This window comes from Corythoichthys intestinalis, chromosome 3 (genome assembly GCF_030265065.1).
Source record: "Corythoichthys intestinalis isolate RoL2023-P3 chromosome 3, ASM3026506v1, whole genome shotgun sequence".
Lineage (NCBI taxonomy): Eukaryota > Metazoa > Chordata > Actinopteri > Syngnathiformes > Syngnathidae > Corythoichthys > Corythoichthys intestinalis.
In genome coordinates this window covers 67,276,058-67,294,588 of record NC_080397.1, presented here as the reverse complement: position 1 = coordinate 67,294,588, position 18,531 = coordinate 67,276,058, and the positions used below count along the sequence as shown (strand labels likewise).

The following is an 18,531-nucleotide window of genomic DNA, read 5'->3' as shown; positions in this document are numbered from 1 at the left end:
AATATAACAGGTCGCACTTATTCAGAGGTTCTTTGATCATATTCAAGAGACAAAGCCCAACATCTTTGTCACCTACAATGGGGATTTCTTTGACTGGTGAGCAATTTTGCATATTTGTGTCTTCTTTCGTCATGTACAATAGATTTGGTCAACATCTTTAAATTTTTTTTTTTTTTTTTTAAATCTCTAGGCCCTTTGTTGAGACACGAGCTTCCGTGCATGGACTGAGCATGTACAGAGAAATTGGTTTCCAGAAGGATAGCCAGGGAGAGTACAAGTCCAGTCAAGCCATTCACATGGACAGTTTTAGGTTTGTTATTGATGCATGTCATGCTGTATTTCGAAAAAATATATCCAGGGGTGCACATATTTTTTTTGCCCAGGTTCTCAGAGGAGGACCTGGAGATGTGACTTGGTCCTCATTGAGCTTGAGAGCCGACCCGCCTGATGCGATAAATTTATGACAAGCTTTACTTAGAGCCAATTAACTTTAATTAATTATATTAACAATTAATGCTTGATTAACATTAACTGGCACAACAAAATTGCCATTACTTTGAAGTGAAATGTAAAGAAATAAAAAGCACCAATTCAAAATAAAGGGCATTATGCGGCTCCCACATTAACTCCAACCCTTTTTAAAAGTGGGATGTCCTCCTCATAAGACCTTATTGAACGTGCATGTTTAGCTTTGTAAAATGCGAGCAAAAACACGTTTGTCAGTGCATGTCGCTGTTCATTACCTTTATTCCGCCACTTGTCCATAGGGCGAGCGGGGTTCTGTTTGACATCGATAGTTTGCTTAATTGCCACATACTCTGTTTTTTTCGTGCTTTTCAAAGTTTGGATGGCTGAAATTATTTGACCCTACATAAAATGCGCTGCTCTTATCGGCGACATTGGGATTCTCACAGCACATTTTGTACCGCATTTCTGTGCGAGCATCATTTGCTTCTAGCCATGGTACCTCCTACTTTTCAGCAAAAGTCCTTTTTTTCGGTAGCTCCGGTGACGTCTCTGTCGTCTGTCTGTCTTTTGACGGGGGTGGGGGAACACAGAAGTAATTACTCAGTGTGGCCTGCCTCTTTGACATTTTGAGAAGTTATTTTCTCGTGTCCGCCGCAAATACGGTGGTCAGCCATCGGTACGCAAAAGCGTATGGAAGTCGTTGAGGGCCAGCGCGTTTGTCTACGTCCGGTATGCATGCGCGCATGCGGACCACTTATGTGCACCCCTAAATATATCTGAAAGCACAAGACTGTAATGACAAGTAGATGAATATTGAGTGATCTGATCAGTGGCGCAGGAAGTGAGGTGCTGAGGGTGCTGCAGCTCCCCCTGGTGTTGGGGGTTATAATACACGGACGCTTTTATTTTCAATACAAAAACTCCCAAAACACACTGTAGGTGAAATAGAGCGCTGTCTTTGTAGTAGCTTAGTAGTAGTGCGTCAACTGTCCAGTAGGGGTGTGACAAAATATCGAAATGGTGATATATTGGTATATGGTGATACTTTGTATCCCAAAAGGTTATCGATATGCTCCTGCCAAAAATCGAGATATCATTTTAAAAAGGTGTCCATGTTTTTAAAAAAAAAAAAAAAAAAAACTGCTACCAAAATCTTCCACCTTAACCCTTTAATGCCTGCAATATGAAGCAAGTGTCAGAGAATCACAAAATTTGAAAAATAAGGTCTTAATGAAACCTTTTTTCAAATTTGTAAAAAAGAATAAAAATATACAGTACTGTGCAAAGGTTTTAGGCAGGACACCTGCCTAAAACTTTTTGCACAGTACTGTATATTTTTATTATATTATGTATATTCAGGATATACTGTATGTATATATTTTCCCCAAGTGGAAGCTTCCATGATCCTAATAAATTTAATAATTAAAACAATTTATATACAGTACTGTGCAAAAGTTTTAGGCAGGTGTCTTGCCTAAAACTTTTGCACAGTACTGTATGTGTAATAAGCGCTCTAATATCTGTAACCCTTGCTAAATCCTGTTTTTTTTTTCTCATGGAACCTGCAGATGCATGAGTTGACACACATCCATTATTTTTTTTGAGGAAAGATATTTCAAAATTCAGAATTAGTCTCAAAATCATGGAATTCTAAGTATCAAATGTGATACATTTGCCAAGAAAGGGAGAATAATGTCTCAATTAACTCTAATGCTGTATTGATGGTGCTCGACGCTTCGTTTAGACTGGGAATGTTTGTTCATTCGAAACCAGAGCATTCTCAGTCATTCTGTCCGATTTTCAGGGCATTTACAGGTCACTTGCTGTTCATTTTAGGGCATTTTCAGGTCATTTCCTGTTGAGTTTGAGTCACTGCCTATTCATTTGGGTGATTCCCAGGTCACTTCCTGTTCTGTAACTCAAAACGAACAGGAAGTAACTGAAAATCAACAGGTAAATTACCTTAAATGGCCCAAAAACCTCATTGCCTGGCATTGGCTCTCACTCGTTCATTCGCTGCCATCCCTCCCACTTCAAATGGATTGGACTTCTACTAGTGATAAACTCATTCCAATTCACAGCAGAAGCTTGTTTTTCTGTTTATTAGTTGTTTGTAGAATATCCTAGAATGATTTCCTGACGAATGTATCGATAATCGTTGTATCGTCAGATCATCGTTATCGTGAGCTTTGTATCGCATATCGTATCGTGAGGTAACAAGAGGTTCCCACTGCTACTGTCCAGCATGCGTGTGTACTGCCATTCTGCACGCCTTGCATGGAGAAAATACACAAGCATGACAAATTTGGAACGAAACGGGCGTTTTTGGATGGGAAAAACTAAAAAAAAAAGATCCTCAGCACTAGGGCTGCAGCTATCGATTATTATAGTAGTCGATTAATCGATGACCTAGTTAGTTCGAATAATCGCATAAGGAAAATAAAAAATTAAAATACCTGAGCTGACCCCCAAATGGCATATAAATAAATAAATAAATGAGGATCTATGTACAAGCAACAAAAAAACAACATAGCAAAAGTCCGCTAGCTTAAATGCTAGAAATACTAAAGTTTTTTTTTTTTTTTTTTTTTTTTTTTTTTTTTAAATAAAATGCTGTTAACAAATGGTTCAGACACATATTCCCACAAAAATTGGCTAAATATACTTTTAAACTAAATTACGAATGCACCGAAAAATATTAGCTCAAACAAAAACTTAGCTTATGTTGGTCTAAACAAGGAGCAGCTGGATTCAGCTATGTGAAATACGGCAGACTAGAGGGAAGTGTATCCATCCAAATCAATAAAACTAAATGCAAACACTTTGAAAACAAACCATTACAACGCCCATTTAATTAAACAAATACTCGAAGCAGCAAAATTTAATTCAAATCTTTTTTTCTAATCGAATACTCGAGTTAATCGATTAATCGTTGCAGCACTACTCAGCAACCCCTGCTGTAAGTGACTTTCAGCACCCCTGGATCTGACGTACTTTTTGGTGTAATGTTTAAGAAGTTTTGCATAATAGTAGAGTAATTTGTCGTAACAATGCATAATACTTAATATGTATTGCTTGATTGATTTCTATTTTTTTTATTTGTATGTACAAGGTGGGTCAAGAGAGACAGCTACCTGCCAGTGGGTAGCCATAATCTGAAAGCTGCAGCAAAGGCTAAATTGGGCTATGACCCTGTTGAGTTGGACCCGGAGGAGATGTGCCGCATGGCAACAGAGGAACCTCAGGTATGAACTAGGCCTGTCACGATAACAAATTTCAGTAGACGATATATTTTCTCATAAATTATTGCCGATATGCGATATTGTTGTCAAATTTTTTTACCAATTCAACCACTAATGTAGAGACAATACACCCTAATACAGGGTACCCGCGGGTTATAGACCCTACTCACATGACGTCACAACCACGCCTCCGCGCCATATTGTCCGTCTACCCGTCGATTTGACGCATTACCGCTACATAAATTCCTCCTATTATGGCATGTTTCTCTGCTCGTTAACATTAATAATCAAAATGGTGAAGGCGTGTGTGGCGGTTGGTTGCAATAACAGAGAAGATAGACGGAGAGACTTGAAGTTCTACCGTATTCCGAGAGACCCGGAGAGGAGAGCGAGATGGACTGCTGCAATTCGACGAGAAAACTGGGCTCCAAACGATTACCACGGATTATGTAGTAGTCATTTTATATCTGGTAAGATGCATTTAATATATATTTAGAGGGTTTTGGGCTGACAACCACAATTAAGATCATTGCGAGGCTAATCGCCGACAACATACTGTTTCAAATTCAAGATGCTTATTTCTTCCACCATCATTACATTTTGAATAATATTTAGCTGGTACCAAGTGAAAGAAGCTGGCCTCGTCTACAGATCATCAGTTAAACAGGTGTGTCCAAACCTTTTTCAAAGGGGGCCAGATTTGGTGTGGTAAAAATGCGGGGGGCTACCTTGGCTGATTTACATTGAACAATATATTTAAAGAAATGTTAGCAAGCCCTTCTGTGTGTCACATTTGCTTTATTATTTTTTTAAATTCATAATTTCAACAGTCTCGTCTTTGTGGCGTTCTTTCGACACTCGGGCTCTTGTGAAATACTGCTGCTTTGAAATGAAACTAGGTTCAAGTTGCTATAACTTCTCGCTGCGTATCTTCCCTGTAATGTTGTACATGTCAGCGTGTCTTGTTCGGGAATATTATCGTGTCACATCGAACTATTTGAAAACAGCTGAAAACTGTCTCTTTGCAAATGAGGCAGACACAGTTGTTGCGTGTTTTATTGAAGAAATAGTCCAATATCCACCTATCCTTGAAGCGTCGGCCATCGCAGTCAACTTTTTTTTTTTTTTTTTTGTGATTGTCGCCATTTTAGAAATCACACAGGGTAATGTTGCTTAGAGTGCTGCTCTTAATGTTTTTCAAAGTTTCGTGAGATTAGGTCGAGTTTCTGTGGAAAAGATAGTTGTAGATATCAGAGTAGCAGATGTCAAGCAGAGAGGGCGAAGACAGCGGGTGGAAAAATATCGATTTAGGCATCAAATATGGATCTGGCGAATGGATAGACTGAAGCTTTTCCATATAACGCCTTTTATGCAACGCATCCAATGAGTTTACAGCGTCTGAAAGCACTGGGGCTTCCATTAATTGCTCTATAAACTGAACGACTAATTGAAACCATTGAGAATAGGGCTAAACAGAGACGGACAATATGGCGGCCGGATACAGCGACGCGTCATTCTGTGACGTCGGTGAGTAGGGTCTATTAAAAGTATTAAAAAAGCATTGAATTTAGTTTTCCATTATTCAAGGTATTGAACGTATTAAATTAGCTGTCGTAAGTCTGGAATTTTTTCACCGTGGTTTTAATTTTAACATCTCAGTGCAACCTAAATTCTATCCATGACAAAGTTTTTTTTATTTTTTTTAATCCATAACGAAGATGACGCATAGAATTTTTACGATGCACTGCTCCTCGTGCATGCGCGCCGTTAGCATCATTAGCATGAACATCACAACAGCAGGCAATCGCACAGTACTCTGTGTGCTAACGCAAGGAACTGCTCAGATGCCTTAGTTGTTATGTTCGACGAAAGCTTCAACAAGACAACCAAGTCCAAACAGTTGGACCAGCATGTGAGGTATTGGATCGGCGACCAAGTCGCATCCAGATTCTTTGGGTCGCAGTTTATGGGTCATGCGAAGGCAGTGGACCTGCTTACCATTTCAAAGTAAGTTGCCATTTTCTCCAATTAAAATGTGTTAGATGCAATAATGTATTTCTGCACGGTTTGCCTTTGGAATGAATGTGAATTTTGCAGTTTTAACTCAAGAGTTAGCCATGTTCAATGGGGTATTGGCAGGTGCACTAGCCTTAGCATGGATAAACTCGAGTCGTAGATTCACCATCACTCTCAGATACACAACACGGTTGACACTGTCTATTATTGGAACGAGTGCGGGGTAACGTTGATCTGAATAACATGGCATGGCGATAGGCAAATTATAATGTAGGTGATAGTAAAACACCTCCTGATATATTTAAATGTTTTTCTTGATTAAATAAGAGTATGGATTTTCTCTATCTGATTAAAAGAAATGTCTTCAATAGCTAACAAAGGATTAACATGTGTTTTGTATACTTCTTGTAATGTGATTAGAAAAAAAAACAATTACCAAGGGAAATGGTCATGTGTAGCTTTTTTATTTTGTAGTAATTAATGGTAAACTACTGCCATTTAGTGGCTGTTTTTTAAACTTTCACTGCCAATTGCAAGATTTTCCCAAGTACTTTACAGTTAAGGTGACCAACCTGACAATCACCAACCTACCACCTTGACTAGGTCCTCTTAAAACGGAAACCTGTTGTATTGCAAATGTAATTTCTGAAGTCGCTTTACAAAAATAGTGCAAAATCCATTTTATCCTGGGGAAAAAATCTGAAAGACCTTATATTTAAATGTGTTTTAATTGTATCTTAAGTAAATGGGCATTCTTTTGTCAAAGACACTTAGTAATTGAGGTTAAATTTGATGTTCAGTGCTTTATTTTTTTTAATGATTCAATATTATCTAAATAATGGGTGCGAGAAAAGTATTAATTTTCAGTTGAAATGGCATTAAAAAAGGTATTAAAAGTCTTGAATTTAGATTTATCAATCCTGGGGGGGACCGTGTAATATATCACCCATTCAAATGCAATAAATTGTTATTCTTAAATAAAACAAAAACTGTATTAAAGCAACACTCGGTAACTTTTCAGTCTTTTTTGCACATTTGGAGTTTTTTGTGTGGCAGGTTTCCTGCCACCCTCCTCAAAGTTAATTAGTGCTGGTGAAAGAGATACAGGCCCCCTCAAAATATAAAAGAGGTGTCATTCAACTAGTTGTCAGTCGACGTATCATCACAAATGTTATGAAAATACTTCACAAAGGTCAAAAAGTTACCTAGTGCTGCTTTAAAATATGTATATGAAAAAAAACCATACAATGCATAATGAGTCTTTTGAAAGCTAGCTAAGTGCAGAATACGAAATAGGTGAGAAATCCCAATGCCATTTCTGTTCTCTGCCAATTAGTCCATCAAAAGTGTCTATTTGATCCAAAACGACTGTCATCTTGTCCTGCAAAGTGCACATTAGCAAATTCAAAGCCAAATTATTCATTGACGGATTTCTCATTCAGATTTTTCATAATGAGTGTCTTTTTAAAACTATTCTTAGTGAAGAATCTGAATAATGTGCGATTAACTTCAGAAATCTTTAGTTACATATTGAACATGTCATGCTTTCATTTGGAAATATTCACCGACGTATGTTCGCTAAGCCGCTAACTGTACGCTTTACACTCCGTAAAAAAAAGTGCACTTCTCTTCGTCATGCATGTGGTGTCAGTAATAGATTTTTTTTTTCTTACAAATTGCATATGCTATAAACATACGATTTTTATTTAATGTGTCACCCTTTAACCTCTCTTTTGTGTTTTGGAAAAGACTGCCAATGTTTCAAAGCAGGCTAAAGTAGTTAGTACATTGTCTTTTTTCCATTAGCCTCAATGTAGCAATGCTAACGTTTTAGAATGTTTAATATAGATTAGAGCTGTTAAAATTATCATGTTAACGGGTGGTAATTAATTTTTCAAATTAATCACGTTAAAATATTTGACGCAATTAACGCACATGCCCCGCACAAAGAGATTACCGGTAAAATGACAGCACAAGTCATAGCCACTTGTTACTTGTGTTTTTTTGGAGTTTTGTCACCCTTTGCTGGCGCTTGGGTGCGACTGATTTTATGGGCATTGTGTAATTATTGTCATCAACAATGGCTAGCTAGTAGTTTATTTTTTGATTGAAAATTTGACAAATTTTATTAAAACGAAAACATTAAGAAGGGTTTTAATATAAAATTTCTATAACTTGTACTAACATTTATCTTTTAAGAACTACAAGTCTTTCTATCCATGGATCGCTTTAACAGAATGTTAATGTTAATGCCATCTTGTTGATTTATTGTTATAATAAACAAATACAGTACTTATGTACCGTATGTTGAATATATATATCCATCTTGTGTCTTATCTTTCCATTCCAACAATAATTTACAGAAAAATATGGCATATTTTATAGATGGTTTGAATTGTGATGAATTACGATTAATTAAGTTTTAAGCTGTGATTAACTCGATTCAAAATTTTAATCGTTTGACAGCCCTAATATAGATGTGTCTTCTCTGGACGTTAATTCTATGACGTGTTGATGACCAATAAGCATCTGTGAAAAGAACTGGATTCTAATATGCAGTCAACACGCCTGTGTGCACACAGCCCACGCAATCACACACACGTGGCGATAAATCGCAGCTGGGAAAATTACCTCTCATTTTTATTTACCGTGCGAGAAATTGATTCGTGAAAGGCTTTCTTTGAACTTAAAAAAACAACAACTTTTTTTTAGTACCGTTTCTTTACTGTTTAGTACTGTCTTTTTCCCCCCTTTTTTGTAGACATTAGCCACCTACTCTGTGTCAGATGCTGTGGCCACATACTACCTCTACATGAAGTATGTTCACCCCTTCATCTTTGCTCTGTGCACTATCATTCCAATGGAGCCTGATGAGGTTTGTTCAAAGTGCATGATAATGCTAAATCTTAGGGTGACTGTTTAGATACCGCTTCTACTGTATATTCCTCTCAAAACAGGTGTTGCGTAAAGGCTCTGGTACTCTATGCGAAGCTCTGCTCATGGTGCAGGCCTTCCATGCCAATATTGTCTTCCCCAACAAACAAGAGCAAGTCTTCAATAAGCTGACAGACGACGGCCACGTTTTGGACTCTGAGACTTATGTCGGCGGTCACGTCGAGGCACTTGAGTCCGGGGTGTTTCGAAGTGACATTCCCTGCCGTTTCAAAATGGTAACATCCACCTTGGTACTCCTATGTATGCTTACATAGCAGTGCGAATGACAGAATCTGCTTCTGTAGTTGATGCCGTTAAATCATTAGTTGCCATTGACGACAATAGAGGTGCAATTCATTTGAGCTAGGAGGGTTGGCAGTGAATTATTAATGACGGCCATTGAGTTTAATGGGGGCTCTCAGACTAGCAACGGGTCAATTCCCAAGGAGGCATGTGCCGGTATGAGATTTTGACGGGATGATAACATTAAGCAAAAATACAGCAGTTTCACGGTATCACGGTATTCCAATTATAGCTCTAAAATGTGTTATTTTGAGATGTACAGGTTTTTAAAAAATTCTATGAAACAGGATTTTTTATCTTTCTGATCATATTTGCAAATTGGAACATCAACATGAATATAATGGTAAAATAAATAAATAACTGAAATATTTTTGAAATAAAATGGGAAATAAATAGAATTAATAGACTAAACCCAAAGCCACTGCTCCACACAGTTGCTCAACATTAGAACAAGAAAAGAATAGGAAATAGACTTAAACATATGATCAAATGGATTTTATTTAAAACACATACTACTACAACTATTAATATTAATTAGTTGAATATTACTGGAGAGCGAGAGCAAGAGACGTGTGTATGACTTGTATCATTATTTACACGTGACATTATACACCCCCCCCCCCCAACACACACACACACTCTCTCTCTCAACACAGAAAGTCACCAGAGAGAAAAAAACACCACATGCTGTATTATGAAAATGTTATTTTGAACAGATGTTTACAATGGCAGAAGACTTTACAAAAGTAGGCTAATGGTAGAGAGGAAACTAGTTAGCTGTCTCCGTGCTAGCTAGCCACGTTATCAACCTCGTTCTAGTATTTGTTTTACCATCGCTACACAAACTAAACACGCTGGAGTGAACTCTCGTAGCTGGTGGGAAACATTCATGGCACCATTTACTTACCTTAAATTTTGTGTAAAGTGACAGATGACGGTTACGTAAATGTAAAATCATGTTGAAGGTCCTGCTGTCCTTCCTTCACGAAGCCGCGGCCGTGTTTCTTTTCAGTAGCCAAAGTTACTAAAGGTCCTGTACTAGCGACTTTGTCTTTTTCGAGGGGTGGGGGGGCTCAGGTGTAGTTTGACCACCTTCAGCCATTGTGTCTACTCTAAGCACAGTGACAAAGTCGTGTCACCGACAAACACAGGACAGAGCAACAACTGGAGGGGCAGGGATGAGAGATGCCACTCCAAGCCATGGATTTCTCGCTGCATTTTTGTGACATAAAAATTGCTAATACCGTAATGCAGTATGATGGGAAAATGTAGTGGTTTTGAAACCATGACGATTTCATAAACCGGTGACCGGCATATGCCTATTCCCAAGTTAATTGAACCTTCTGCCATCTACAGTCCCTGACAAAAGTCTTGTTGCTTAACCATTTTATAGAAACAATTGCTAATAACTTGACTTTTAATTATTCAATTGGTTTCAGAAATGGCTCATATGAAAGCCAAGAGCCTCCCAAATGATGTTGAATGTACAAAAATATATTTGTTTCACTGAAAAACGATTTATCATTTAATGAAGACATAAAGGTCAAATTTTGGCAAGACAAAAGTTTTGTCGCCTTCACAAAGTAGTGTGAAAATTAAACAAAAAATGTACTTCAAATACAAAAATATGTTACATAACATAAGCGAATTAAGTAGTGCTGTGAGATCCAAATTTAATATTTTGCATGACTTCCATGGGCTTGAAGGACTGCATTCATACGGTTTGGCAAGGATTCATACAATTTATTGATGAAGTCAACACGAACATCAAAGAAAGTAGTCTTGCATGCCTCCCAGAGTTCATCAACATTCTTGGGTTTTGTCTTCCATGCTTCTTCTTTCATCCTATCCCAGACATGCTTAATGATGTTCATGTCTGGTGACTGGGCTGGCCAGTCCTGGAGGATCTTGTTCTTTTTCCACTGCAGCAGAGTACCACGAGACCTGGTCACCTGAAGTCCCTGTGTCAACCAGAACAGTCTGTCGAATTCTGTCTAGAAATGGCCTCCATGGTCGAATCAGTGCCCAGAAACCAGCATTAAACAAAAAAACAATTAAAAAACCGTGTGGCATTTAACCCCTAATCCTAACCCTAACAAGATGAAAGGGGAAGCATGGAAGACGAAACCCAAGAATGTTGATGAATTCTGGGAGGCATGCAAGACTGCTTTCTTTGATGTTCCTGATGACTTCGTCAATAAATTGTATGAATCCTTGCCGAAGCCCATGGAAGTCATACAAAATATTAAGTTTGGATCTCACAGCACTTAATTCGCTTATGTTATGTAACATATTTTTGTATTTGAAGTAGGGCTGGGCGATATGGCCTTAAACGTGTATCACGATAAATTGAGCAGATTTATCTCGATAACGATAAATGAAGATAAATTTGCCCAAGCGGACTGTTATATAATTTGAAAATCTGAATCAATGCATGAAATACAGATTAACTATTTCTTGTTGATTTATTTACCAGCATTCAATTTGATATACTGTATTTAACAATTGTACATACAGTCTAAACATTAGGTTTATAAAATGTATTGTAAGCAATAAGAATTCAAGTATGAACATTTATAACAGCGTGTATGACTTGAACAATGTACATTGTCAAAATCAATATGCCTGTGCAAACATGTCATTGTACCACAAAGGACTTGCAGCTTGAACAGTACACTTCATAAAGACAACTTATTGTTAATGGCTGCTGTGACATAATTATTAAATACAAGCGTTTACTTTATGGTTTAAATTATCTTTTTCATAGCCGTTAGGTGAAACTGGATCATTTGTCATGGCTGAAAAAGTGAAATCTGCAGTCGTTGGAAATCGCTGCCTCATATTATTATTTGATTATGTTGACAGAACCCAGCTGCTTTTGACTTCCTGCACCAACGAGTTGAGCAGACAATGCGTCATGCCATTGAGGAAGAGGAGAAAATCCCCCTGGAGCAAGTCACTAACTTCAATGAAGTATATAGATTTTCCGAACCCCCCAGCATTATTGATTTATTTTTATCCGTAATGGTAAAGAACACCTTTTTTTTTTTTTTTTTTTTAGGTTTGTGAGGATATCAAAAAGAAGCTGACTTCCCTTAAAGAGGTTCCAAACAGGATTGAGTGTCCCCTCATATACCATCTTGATGTTGGAGCAATGTACCCCAACATCATCCTCACCAACCGTCTACAGGTTAAACACAAAACAAAAATTTATAACATAGTAGAGATAATCTTGAAAATCAATTTATTAAAGATTTTCTTTTATTCTCATTCAGCCATCTGCAATGGTAGATGAAGCCACTTGTGCTGCCTGCGACTTCAATAAACCAGGCGCCACTTGTCAAAGGAGGATGGCTTGGCATTGGAGAGGGGAAATCAGTCAGTTTGTTTCACATCTTGTGTTTTTAACATACTCAACTGTAACCAGCAAGTCAGTGGTGGATAAAGTACTCAATTTCTTATTTAAGTAAAAGTAAAGATACTTTTACTTTGTTACATTCCACCACTGCCGCAAGCAAATGGAGACATCTCAATTAGTGTGTAACTCCCACCTTAATCTCGTCCCCCTCAGTGCCCGCCAGCCGTAGTGAGTTCCACCGAATCCAGCAGCAACTAGAGTCCGAGAAGTTTCCCCCATTCTTCCCTAATGGTCCACCTCGGGCTTTCCACACACTCAACAGGGAGGAACAAGCAAAGCATGAGAAAAAGCGTCTTGCAGGTATCCTATTGTCACAAACGAATTTGGTTTGGTCCTCTGTCAAGAGCAGTTCTGATGCTTTTTGTGTGTGTTAGACTACTGCAAGAAAGCCTATAAGAAGACACACGTTACCAAACTGGAGGAGCGAGTTACCACCATCTGTCAGAGAGAAAACTCCTTCTACGTGGATACTGTTCGAGCTTTCAGGGATCGGCGATATGAGTTCAAAGGCCTACACAAGGTACCTGCCTCGCAACAAGGAAGCGAAAACAATAACTCATGTAATCTTCCCAAGAAGCGGTGTTGTTTTCTGGCAGCCCTTTTCATTTTCGTCTTAGTCTTTTGGACGAAAATACTTATTAGTCTTAGGCTACGTCTACACTAGGATGGATAATAGCCTAAAACGTGTAATTAGTTGGACTATACGGCATGTCGACTTATTTTCCACCATGATTTGCTAATAAATTCTTTAAAAATCAAACAATGTTATTTTCTTTTTTTTTTTCTTCACATTTTGTCTCTTATAGTTGAGGTTTACCCATGTTGATGATTACAGGCCTCTCTAATATTTTCAAGTGGGAGAACTTGCACAATTAGTGGTTGACTAAACTTATTTGCCCCACTGTAGAATAAGAAAATATCACACATTGTGAATTTATGACAGAAACTATGGCGAATTTTCATCTCGTTCTCATATCGTCAGATGACAACTGGCATTCATCTTGTTGTGTTTTAGTCTCCCAACTCCCAAAACACGTTTTGAGCGCGTGATCGTCATGAAAAAATTGTTCTCTGACTAATATTTTTGACGAAAACAACACTGTTTGGACGTTAATACTTTTTAGTCTTAGCCATATATTTTAGTCAATTCAAAATGTGTTTGTCTTTGTCTAGTTTTTGATGACGAAAACTATTAATTTCATTTAGTTTTAGTCGATGTTTACTCAATATTATCGTCTGTAAAATGCGAAAGTTTCACTCCAAAAATAAATGGAAAAAAAGGTTTCTAACTATTTAGAATGAACATTGACAGATGAGGACATATTGTATCATCTACATCCATCATGTGATAACACTCAGCAGGAAAACAGTACATTATTTTCAATTAATTATACCCACCTGAGTTTAAGAGGATGCTCGCCGTTAGCAATAGCTTAATGCTAACGCAAATGTGAATGCTATGCTAACGCTACGAGTTACATTTAGTGTGTGATGATCGCTCAGCAAAGACCTTTAAAGGCGAAAGGAAGATTGCATATTCTCTTTGGCTAAGATAAGAAAACAAATCTTACCGTGTGTGCTTGGAGAGTGGAGAGGACACTGCACTGTTGAGTAGGGTTGGGGGCGCAGCACGTCACATGAGTGACACAACCAGACACTGCTTTGATGCAGGCTAACTACACAAAATGTCTGACACATTGTGAACATGTAACGGAAAGATGGTGTATTTTCGTCTCGTCAAACAAAAACTGGGATTTGTCTCGTTATGTTTCCAAAGACACATTTTTAGTTCGTTATCGTCTCGCACTTGTCATGAAAAAATTGTTCATCGACGAAATATTTTCGTTATAGTCATCGTTGAAGAAAACACTGCCAAGAAGTTGGACTTATTGTTAGTTGGATTGGTCAATCTCTACATATATTTCACTGGTTGTATTATTATTTTTTTTTCATTATTAAGCATTAGTAAAAGAAAATTCATTTTTTGTCTTCTAATAATTCGCTTTTTTTTTTTTTTTTTTTTTTTTTTTTTTTTGCGGGGTACACATTATAAAGGTGCTGTCTGTCCCATTAATTTAATATTGCACTCGATTAATTTAACACTTTTTTGTGTCGTGTTCCTGAAGGTATGGAAGAAGAAACTGTCCGCGGCTCAGGACTGCGGAGACGCTGCTGAGGTCAAGCGCTGCAAGAACATGGAGATTCTTTACGAGTCTCTTCAACTGGCTCACAAGTGTATCCTGAACTCATTTTACGGCTACGTCATGAGAAAAGGGTAAGGGTTAACTCCTATTTTTCCCAGACTAAGTTAGGCATGTGGCTGTATGATATGCCGACGGTATGATAACCTTAAACCAAAATATCGCGGTATTGCAATTGCAGCTCTAAAATGTGTTACTTTGAGGTACCTGGGTTTAAAAAGGAAACAAACAAAAAAATTCCATTGAACAGCATTTTTATTTTTCAAAACATTAGCAAATTGAAACATACAGTAAGTATAATGTGGCTGTAAATTAATTTATACATATATATATATATATATATATATATATATATATATATATATATATATATATATATATATATATATATTTATTAGGGCTGTCAAACGATTAAAGTTTTTAATCGAGTTAATTACAGCTTAAAAATTAATTAATCGTAATTAATCGCAATTAATCACAATTCAAACCATCTATAAAATATGCCATATTTTTCTGTAAATTATTGTTGGAATGGATAAATAAGACACAAGATGGATATATACATTCAACATACGGTACATACAGTAAGTACTGTATTTGTTTATTATAACAATAAATCAACAAGATGGCATTAACATTATTAACATTCTGTTAAAGCGATCCATGGATAGAAAGACTTGTAGTTCTTAAAAGAAAAATGTTAGTACAAGTTATAGAAATTTTATATTAAAACCCCTCTTAATGTTTTCGTTTTAATAACATTTGTAAAATTTTCAATCAAAAAAAAAAAACTAGTAGCCCGCCATTGTTGATGTCAATAATTGCTTACACAATGCTCCTGGGAGCTGAAGCCTATAAAATCAGTCGCACCCAAGCGCCAGCAGAGGGCAGCAAAACTCCGCAAAACACAATTAAGAAGTGGGCCTTTCACTCTACTGTCACTTAAATCTTTCTGAGCAGGGCAAGTGCGTTAATTGCATCAAAAATTTTAACGTGATTAATTAAAAAAATTAATTACCACCCGTTAACGCGATCATTTTGACAGCCCAAATATATATATATATATATGTCGATAATTTTGACAGCCCTAATATATATATATATGTGTGTGGGGGGGGGTGTGGGGGTGTATGTATATATATATATATATATATATATATTATAAAATCTAAAAAAATTTTTGAAAATGCAGTCCTTTAGGCGAGCCTAAACCCACAGCCACAGCTCAACATTATTGCCATCAGAACAAAAATAATTGAATTATTTTCCATAAAAAGCACGTGTATGACTCGTATCATGTTTATATTATAGACACTCTCCTTCTCAATGTAGACAGTTGCCAGAGAGAAGAAAACACCACGTTTTACCACCGCTAGACACAGTAAACACACTGGCGTTAACTCTTGTAGCTGCTGGGAAACATTCATGACAGTGTTTACTAACCTTTAATTTTGTAGCCACCCTCCGCAAACATGTTTACAAGTCGGTTGGCCTTCCTCCTCTAAGCCGTTGCCGTCTGTAACTTTTCTGTAGCCGAAGTAGAGCTGGGTGGTATATCGAAAATTTACCGTTACCAAAATTCGTCATGATGACCGACGTAATTTTGACCATGTCGGTAAATTCGGTAATTCAACAAAACAAGAAAATATAGTCTTGTTGTTATCCCACTTTGACTGTGTTGTTTGGCTATGTTCATTCATTGTTCAGTATGAAGTCTTGTGGTCATCAGGAACTCAAACAAACAGAAGCCCGGGAGGCTAACGGTAGCGGCTATCGCTACAATCAAATGAGATGGAGTCGGGCTTAATGGAGCTTCGCCAATCTTTCACCCGACATTAAGTAGACTCTTGGCTGCCTCCAAACGGGCTTTCACCCGCTTTCCTCCCAGGTTCTCATGAATTTAGGAGAGGGTGCTTTCTATTGGTAGCCAGGCCACAGGCTAACGTTAGCGGTTAACGCCACAAATGAACGTGATGGGAGTCAGATAGCGGCTCTGACCTTGTCAAAATGGGTGACCTTAATGAGTGGATTGGGCACGGACTGACCCTAGCAATCATTATGCCGCGTTATTTTGTATCTGTGTGTGATAATACAATCCAATAGTGAAGCCTATAATATGACCGTTTAATGGCCACAGCTCTTTTTCTGTATGTGCTTGCTTTGTTCTGTGTCATTACTGCCATCATAAAATCTTAAATGTTTCATTGGCAAAAGAGCAATATAGTGTGTGTGTAATATGTGTGTGGGTCTGTGTGGGAGGTGCATGTGTCCGGGCATGCTTTAAAAATGCTCTGGGGAAAAAAACCCTGAAATCTTGAAGTAAAGACTTGTGTTGAGTAATTATGTCACAGCAGCCATTAACAATAAGTTATCTGTTTGAAGTGTACTGTTCAAGCTGTAAGTCATTTGTGTTACAATGACATGTTTGCACAGTCGTCATTTTGATTTTTTTATAATGTTGTACATTGTTCAAGTCATACAAGCTGTTATAAATGTTCATACTTGAATTGTTATTGTTATTTACAACAATGTTTTATATACTTAATGTTCACTGACTGCTTGTACAATTCTTAAATATGTTAAATTGAAAGCAATGAGAAACAGGTAATTTGTATTTCATGCTTTGATTCGGATTTTCAAATTATGTAACAGTCCACTTGGGCGAATTTATCGTCATTTATCGTTATCGAGGTAAATCTGCTCAACTTACCGTGATATTTACTTAAGGCCATATCGCCCAGCCCTAAGCCGAAGTATTCCCATACCTGCGATTTCGTTTTCTTCAATGGGGGAAAAGTTTAGGCGTTTCACCTCCTCCAGCCATCGTGTAGCACAGCTGACTCACTGACACTGATCAACAACCGGTGGGGAAATGTTTAGTCTTGCAGCTGCAAGCAAGGGATTTCTCCCTGCATTTATGGTACATAAAAAAATAGCTAATTCCTTAGAGACGGTATGGCGGAAGATTTTTGCGGTGTTGAAACCTTGACGTTTTCTTACCACGGTATACCTTGAAATACTCGGGACATGTCTAGACTAAATCCAGTGTCCTGTAAAAACCCCTTTACAATCCGTGTCGCTAAACTGCTGCATTGTTTACTAGAGCTCGCTGGTACTCAATGGAAATGGCCGGCATTGTGTGCTACACTGGTGCCAACATAATCACTCAAGCAAGGGAGCTAATTGAACAAATAGGGTGAGTAACGTACGAAAACTGCAATAATAGACATGAAACTGAGTGGTCAATTTCCACATGCAAATGCATTTTTTGTCTATTTTCCTGTGATTTAGGAGACCGCTTGAGTTGGATACTGATGGTATCTGGTGTGTCCTCCCAAACACCTTCCCGGAGAATTTTGTAGTCAAAACTAGTAACGAGAAGAAGCCCAAAGTGACCATCTCCTACCCTGGTGCCATGCTGAACATCCTGGTCAAGGAAGGCTTTACAAACGACCAGTATCATGAGCTGGTAGACCCTGCATCACTCACATACAATATCAGAGCAGAGAACAGCATTTTCTTCGAAGTGGATGGGCCATATCTAGCCATGATTCTTCCTGCTTCTAAAGAAGAAGGAAAGAAACTAAAGAAAAGGTACGGCCAAATATTGTATTTATCATTTTATTTACAGTATTGACCGCATTTATAATAAAAGGATGGGCTCCAATTAGTAATAAGCACTCATTAGCTAGGTTCATACCACAGGTCTTAATGCACAATTCCGATTTTTTTTGTCATATCTGTTTTTTTGCCGTGCTCGTTCAGACTGCCTTTGTCCATTGAGCCTGTTCAAGTATCAAGCATTCGCACTAATTCGCAGTCCAAGATGCGTTGAGCAAACTGACCCGTATGCGCCAGAGCATCAAAACAAATATTGGCTCAACGTCATTCTAGGGTGATCATTATTTTTATTTCCAAAAGAGGACACAAATACCAGACAAAAATAATC

General features: G+C 37.7%; 1 protein-coding gene across 2 annotated transcripts in view; it reads left to right on the top strand.

Annotated features, from left to right (window-relative positions):
- LOC130914014 (DNA polymerase epsilon catalytic subunit A-like) overlaps positions 1–18,531 on the top strand; it is a 76,994-nt gene that overhangs the window by 7,846 nt on the left and 50,617 nt on the right. For both annotated transcript variants that reach the window (XM_057833058.1, XM_057833059.1), the window contains exons 11-23: positions 11–96; positions 191–310; positions 3,581–3,713; positions 8,488–8,601; positions 8,684–8,896; positions 11,829–11,936; positions 12,025–12,153; positions 12,239–12,341; positions 12,535–12,681; positions 12,756–12,901; positions 14,508–14,656; positions 17,686–17,778; positions 17,874–18,176. In XM_057833058.1, coding sequence (XP_057689041.1) covers positions 11–96; positions 191–310; positions 3,581–3,713; positions 8,488–8,601; positions 8,684–8,896; positions 11,829–11,936; positions 12,025–12,153; positions 12,239–12,341; positions 12,535–12,681; positions 12,756–12,901; positions 14,508–14,656; positions 17,686–17,778; positions 17,874–18,176 — 1,844 coding nt within the window. The remainder of the gene's footprint in view (positions 1–10; positions 97–190; positions 311–3,580; positions 3,714–8,487; positions 8,602–8,683; positions 8,897–11,828; positions 11,937–12,024; positions 12,154–12,238; positions 12,342–12,534; positions 12,682–12,755; positions 12,902–14,507; positions 14,657–17,685; positions 17,779–17,873; positions 18,177–18,531) is intronic.